General features: G+C 48.1%; 1 protein-coding gene across 1 annotated transcript in view; it reads left to right on the top strand.

Moving 5' to 3' along the window:
- Positions 1–475: 475 nt before the first annotated feature.
- LOC311313442 (vasoactive intestinal polypeptide receptor 2-like) overlaps positions 476–6735 on the top strand; it is a gene marked incomplete at both ends in the record, with an annotated part of 11592 nt that continues 5332 nt past the window's right edge. The window contains 3 exons of the mRNA XM_084443568.1: positions 476–509; positions 1522–1629; positions 3752–3846. Coding sequence (XP_084299694.1) covers positions 476–509; positions 1522–1629; positions 3752–3846 — 237 coding nt within the window. The remainder of the gene's footprint in view (positions 510–1521; positions 1630–3751; positions 3847–6735) is intronic.

Below are 6735 nucleotides of genomic sequence, written 5' to 3'. Positions count from 1 at the left end.
GGTCCTCCGCTTTCCCTTCCTGAGGTGTCTGATGGTCACTTTGGTGCTGACCGAAAGTCCTTCTCCATGGTTTCTCCGAACTCCTCCCACACCCGCTGCTTTGCCTTGGTCACGGCCGAAGCCGCAGCCCTCCGGGCCAGTCGATACCCTGCAACTGCTTCTGGAGTCCCCCGGGCTAACATATCCCAGAAGGCCTCCTTCTTCAGTCGGACGGCTTCCCTGACCACCGCTGTCCACCACAGTGTCTGAGGGTTACCGCCCCTTGAGGTACCTATGGCCCTCAGGCTGCAGCTATCTTTTTTTCACGCTACATATTTTATATAAATGTCACTAATGTTAATGTTATAATATTATTTACACATACACTTACGCACACACACACACGCACACGAGAGAGAGTTATGAATGAATGAAATTATCTCCCTCAAACCCCCATTCTGGACAACCAAAATACTGAGGTCTGACAAACGTAACGATGGAGGTGTTGTTGGACTTGTGCTCTGTGGAGTGTGATAGACTAGTCTCAAACTTGGACTGGAAAGCCCCAGAACACAAACATGGTCTCAAACTTGGGCTGGAAAGACCCAGAACACAAACATGGTCTCAAACTTGGACTGGAAAGCCCCAGAACACAAACATGGTCTCACTCTTGGGCTGGAAAGACCCAGAACACAAACATGGTCTCAAATTTGGGCAGGAAAGCCCCAGAACACAAACATGGTCTCACATTTGGGCTGGAAAGCCCCAGAACACAAACATGGTCTCAAATTTGGGCTGGAAAGCCCCAGAACACAAACATGGTCTCTGAACAGGTTGTTTGGGTCACCAGCATAGACGGAGATGCAAAGCCGTGTTGAAATCACTTCCTGTCTATTCAGGCCAATGGAAACTTATTCTGTTTCCTGTCTAACCAGGTCAAAGAGAAATTACATGTTTCACCTTCCTGTCTCTTCAGGCCAATGGGAGGCATCTAACGTGCCACATACAGCAGGAACTGCAGAGGGCGGAGCTAGAGTGTCACGATCAGCTGAAGCAACAACCGCCTGAGACCACTGGTAAACAAACAAACACACACACAAACGTGCACACACACACCACATCACTCCAGGGCTTGCCGCTCTACGCTGGTAACCCATTGACTGTAGAGTTGATTTTTAAAATGATTTTAATCAGCTACAACGCACTACAGGCTGGTCCCATTACTGTTTATCTGAACTATCATGTCTCCTGGCTACAGTACATTCTCTGAGATCTCTCAGGACTTCCGACCAAAAACACATAAAATGACAACACACAAACACACACACACGCACACACACACACACACACACACACACACACACACAGACACACACACACACGCTGCACATGGAACTGGAAGAGTGCTGTCCACGTGGCTTGTGACTCTGCTAGAGATGTTTTATGCGCGCTTTGATACAGGACAGGGTCTTATGTCTACACACAGATAACAACCTGTGGACTGTATTTGCTTTCTTACGGTGTGTGTGTGTGTGTGTCTAGGCTGTCCAGGAGAGTGGTATAACATATCGTGTTGGAACCAGGCCACGGTGGGAAAGGTTGTGACGCTGTCCTGCCCCCCAGCTCTCCTACACCTGTTTGGACAAAACGGTAACCCTCCCCCTCCTCCTCCTCCCCTTCCTCCCCCACCACCACTGACCTCCTCTCTCTCCGTTTCTCTCTCTCTTTCTCTCTCCCTCTCTCTCTCTCTCTCTCTCGCTCTCCCTCTCTCTCTCTCCCTCTCTCTCTCTTTCTCTCTCTTTCTCTCTCCCTCTCTCTCTCTTTCTCTCTCTCTCCCTCTCCCTCTCTCCCTCTCTCTCTCTCTCCCTCCCTCTCTCTCTCCCTCTTCTCTCTCTCTCTCCCTCTCTCTCTCTCTCCCTCCCTCTCTCTCTCTCTCTCTCCCTCTCTCTCTCTCTCTCTCCCTCCCCCTCTCTCTCTCCCCCTCCCTCTCTCTCTCTCCCTCTCTCTCTCTCTCTCTCTCTCTCTCCTAGACTCAGGGGGGAGGTTGCCTTTTACAAACTGAGGGGGAACATAGAGGGGTTTGTGCGCATCTGGGGGGTGCAGTGGGTCCTCTGTTCAGTGAGGGAGAACTCTTTGGTTCTCGGGTTCTGATGTGGTTTTTATTTTGAGGTTGGATGTTACTTGTATGACTTTGGATTTTTAACTTGTGACAGAAGGACAATGGGGTAAACATGCCTGGTCTCTCCCTCGCCCCCAGTCCTGTATCCTGTGTAGAGTTCTTCTGCTCTGTGAGTGAGTGGAACAGGGGCGCTCCCAGGAATTCTGGACCTCATGAAAAGATATCACCAGAGGCCCCTATGAAGCACACATGCACTTTTTGCCAGGAAGTTGAAACACTGCTTATATTTCTGCATACAGTAATGGAATTCACTATTGATGCAAGACTTGATACCCTCTAAGAAACACGCTAAAAGCCATCTTTAAAAAAAATATTTTATTGCTCCATCCTCGTCATCTGTACTGCCAGCACTGCCTATCTCCTCTACTTCACTGCTCACTGCCAAAACAGTTGCACTTGAAGAGGGCCCTGGCACTGTAGTGTACATGACATATGATCATATATGCTACTATAATACAATTTGTAATAGACATCATAACCAAAATGTTTGTTCCTAACATTTTGTTGACTTAAATTAACTTTTGACAATAATGTCAACACGCCTCACCTTCAGTTGGGAGTAGGGCTGCTTCATCAGGGAGTAGGGGGGGGTGAGAGAGGGCTGCTGCCACATCTGTTGTTTGGCCTGACAGGCAGGGGCAGGGACAACAACTGATTTAATATAAATAGCTTGCTAAAGGGTTGCCTGCATTGATTAATGTTGGTTTAAGAAGGAGCAAAATGTAGCTAAACACTTTTTTCTGTGAAGTGAGCTCTGCACTGCGCCGTGCGCGCCTCTATTAGCCGTCATTGCTAGAACTCTTAGTATTATTAATTTGTTATTATACTGAAGATTATATCAATTTATGATGTTAATAATTTAGAGAATTTTTACCTAATGTTGAAATATTTTTGGGGGCCCCTGTCAGTGCGGGGCCCCTGGAATCATTCTAACTCCCCCCCCCCTTAGAGCGCCACTGGAATGGAATTCTCTATACAGCAGCAGCTGGGTTCTTCTGGACCAGCCACTGTTCTGAGTTCTGAGATGTTCTGGACCAGCAGATGTTCTGAGTTCTGAGATGTTCTGGACCAGCAGATGTTCTGAGTTCTGAGATGTTCTGGACCAGCCAATGTTCTGAGTTCTGAGATATTCTGGACCAGCGGATGTTCTGAGTTCTGAGATGTTCTGGACCAGCAGATGTTCTGAGTTCTGAGATGTTCTGGACCAGCCAATGTTCTGAGTTCTGAGATATTCTGGACCAGCGGATGTTCTGAGTTCTGAGATGTTCTGGACCAGCAGATGTTCTGAGTTCTGAGATGTTCTGGACCAGCCACTGTTCTGAGTTCTGAGATATTCTGGACCAGCGGATGTTCTGAGTTCTCTCTCTGAGGGAGTGTCTGTTTCCCCTCAACCTTGGTTCCGCCGGTTCTGACGGTTCTGACCCGACTGCCAGGAATGATTCATGTTCCACACATCATGTTATTGTTCAGTTAATGGAAGTTAATGGCTGTGAGGTACACTACTCTCATACACACACACACACACACACACACACACACACACACACACACACGCACACGCACCGGGGTGTGACGGCCTGTCCTCTCTCCCAGGGACCATCAGGAGGAACTGTACGGAGACAGGCTGGTCAGACGTCTACCCCAGCTTCAGAAGCGCCTGCTGGACCGATGACCCCAAACCCAACAAGGTGCGTGTGTATATGTGTGTGTGTGTGTGTGTGTGTGTGTGTGTGTGTGTGTGTATGTGTGTGTGTGCATGTGTGCGTGCGCAAACATGGCGAACGCCGATGTTGTTTTGATGGCGAGAGAACAAGGCAGATGAGATGTTGATAGAGCATAGGAGGAAGGGAGGTAGAGGAGGTTGATAGAGCGTAGGAGGAAGGGAGGTAGAGGGTGTTGATAGAGCGTTGGTGGAAGGGAGGTAGAGGGATGTTGTTTTTCCGATGGAGCTTCGGCACCTTGTGGTTCTGTCTCTGACCGGCACGGCAGAGGTACCACTCTCATCCCCCTCCTAGACACACCCAGACCACCGGATCACAGCTGTGTCTGTGGAATTCTATGTGTGTTTGTGTGTGTGTGTGTGTGTGTGTGTGTGTGTGTGTGTGTGTGTGTGTGTGTGTGTGTGTGTGTGTGTGTGTGTGTGTGTACCAGCGTGCAGGAACAGATAAATCCACAGAACAGAGTATAGTATAACACAGCTTCTTCAGCCAACATCGTGACTCATTGGAAGCTGGGTTGGGGTTTAAAGCCCAGTTCACATACAAGATTGGCAACGAGACTGGTTGCAACTTGCAACCACCTGCAACAGTAACCCAAAACTGTGCTTTGCAACATTCTGAAACGGAACTATTCACACCAAAGCAACGAGCGGACACCGTTTACCGTTTCCATAACAACGGCTCTTGTCACTCAAACTATTTCCTTATCCAGCAACCCGTTAATATTATATTTAGTCCGCATTTGTTCAGTCTATTCCGCGATCGTCTGCCTTTTCTGTTCTAAAATCAATGTACAGTAGCCTCTCGTTAACGTGAACTAGCCGTTACTGGTTCCTAACTAACCGGTAGCCTACTAGCCCTGGCCTGAACCCTGAGATCCTGACACACGCTCGCGCCAGCACACGGGCACTAATTGTTCAGTCGCTGATTGGTTAGAAAATCGTAACAATGGCCCTGACACTATGGTACGTTCTAAAACTTGTTGCTTGCAATTGGACAAGCCGAATCTCTTGAGACTCAATCAGCTGGCTTCAGCCGACCTGCGACGGGGTAATTCAGACCGCTGCAATTTTCCTCTGCAACATTTTAAAACAGTTTGGTCGCGTTGAGAATCTTGTATGAGAACTGAGCTTAGAGGGTTTGGGAGGAAGCATGGGAGCAGCAACTGATGTGACCGTTTGACCCCTATGTGACTGTTTGACCCCTATGTGAGTCAACAGGTGCTTTAGGGGAGAACAGGCCCGCACAGTTCCTCTCTCAGTCTGTAAAAAATTGGTGTGCGTGTGTGCGTACATGCGTGTGTGTGCGTACGTGTGTGGGTGTGTGTGTGCGTATGTGCGTGTGTGCGTGTGTGTATGTGTACCTGTGTGAGTGTGTACCTTCCCGTAGCCCTAAGGGGGCCCTTGTGATGCCAGAGCTGGAAGTCATTTAGGGGGCTTTTCTCTGATTGCCCTAGTTATTGTTTATATTTAAGGGTGCATTCCAGAGGTCTATGTTTATATTGAGTATTAACCAGCCATATAACAGAGATTTAGGAGCATATCCCTAGCTGATATTAGGTTGGGCGTACCAGAGTGGATGCCATGCAGTTCTTCCTTATATACTGATATATACATTCCTTATATACTGATATATAAATTCCTTATATACTGATATATACATTCCTTATATACTGATACAGTATATACTGTACATTCCTTATATACTGATATATACATTCCTTATATACTGATATATACATTGCTTATATACTGCCACTGTGTGCTGTCTGTTTACACTCAAATAGAATTTGAGTTTACTTTGTCATTTGGCGGTTTCATTCTGATATTTGATATTAATATTTGAATTTTCTTTTTGCTTTGAGATGAGAGACAGATTGACTGGTGTTTGAGATGATTTGGTAGGTCCAGATTGAAGCCCTGGTATTTGGTAGGTCCAGATTGAAGCCCTGGTATTTGGTAGGTCCAGATTGAAGCCCTGGTATTTGGTAGGTCCAGATTGAAGCCCTGGTATTTGGTAGGTCCAGATTGAAGCCCTGGTATTTGGTAGGTCCAGATTGAAGCCCTGGTATTTGGTAGGTCCAGATTGTAGCCCTGGTATTTGGTAGGTCCAGATTGAAGCCCTGGTATTTGTGGGCAGAGCTTCAGGACCGACAAGACTCTAATGTTTATACAACGCTTGGCACTGTAGGGCTTTGTAGTGTTAGGAGTGCGGCTCACTCTCTGTCTCTCTCTCTCTCTCTGTCTCTCTCTCTCTCTCTCTCTGGGGTTTCATCTGTCATGGTCACGCTGTGTCTCTCACTCTTTCTCTCTTATTGTCCTCCCTCCATCTGTTCATCCTTTTCTAGTTCTCGTCTTGGATGACATCCAGTCAGCGTGTCTCTTGGGTCTCCCCTCTGGTCTCTCTGGTCTGAGCCTGACGAGTGACCAGACCCACTCAGTTGACCAGGCCCACTCGGGTGGGGTATGTTCCCCTGACCAGGCCCACTCGGGTGGGGTATGTTCCCCTGACCAGGCCCACTCGGGTGGGGTATGTTCCCCTGACCAGGCCCACTCGGGTGGGGTATGTTCCCCTGACCAGGCCCACTTGGGTGGGGTATGTTCCCCTGACCAGGCCCACTCGGATGGGGTATGTTCCCTTGCGTTCCCACTGAGATTCCTTCTGGTCAAGAGAGACACGTCTGAAGAAAAAGCCCGTTCCATTCTTAATGTGCGTTCTGTTTACTTTACTACTAATGGACTGGATCAATACCAAATCTTCATGACCTCCTAGCCCCCTTAACCTAAGGACTAGGAATCCGCCTAGGAGGAGAGGCCAGTGGACAGGAGCCAGAGGTGGAGTCAGGACAGGAATTCCTTC

This window comes from Borostomias antarcticus (genome assembly GCF_949987555.1).
Source record: "Borostomias antarcticus genome assembly, chromosome: 9".
Classification (NCBI taxonomy): Eukaryota; Metazoa; Chordata; class Actinopteri; order Stomiiformes; family Stomiidae; genus Borostomias; species Borostomias antarcticus.
This window is presented reverse-complemented; position numbering and strand designations above follow the sequence as displayed.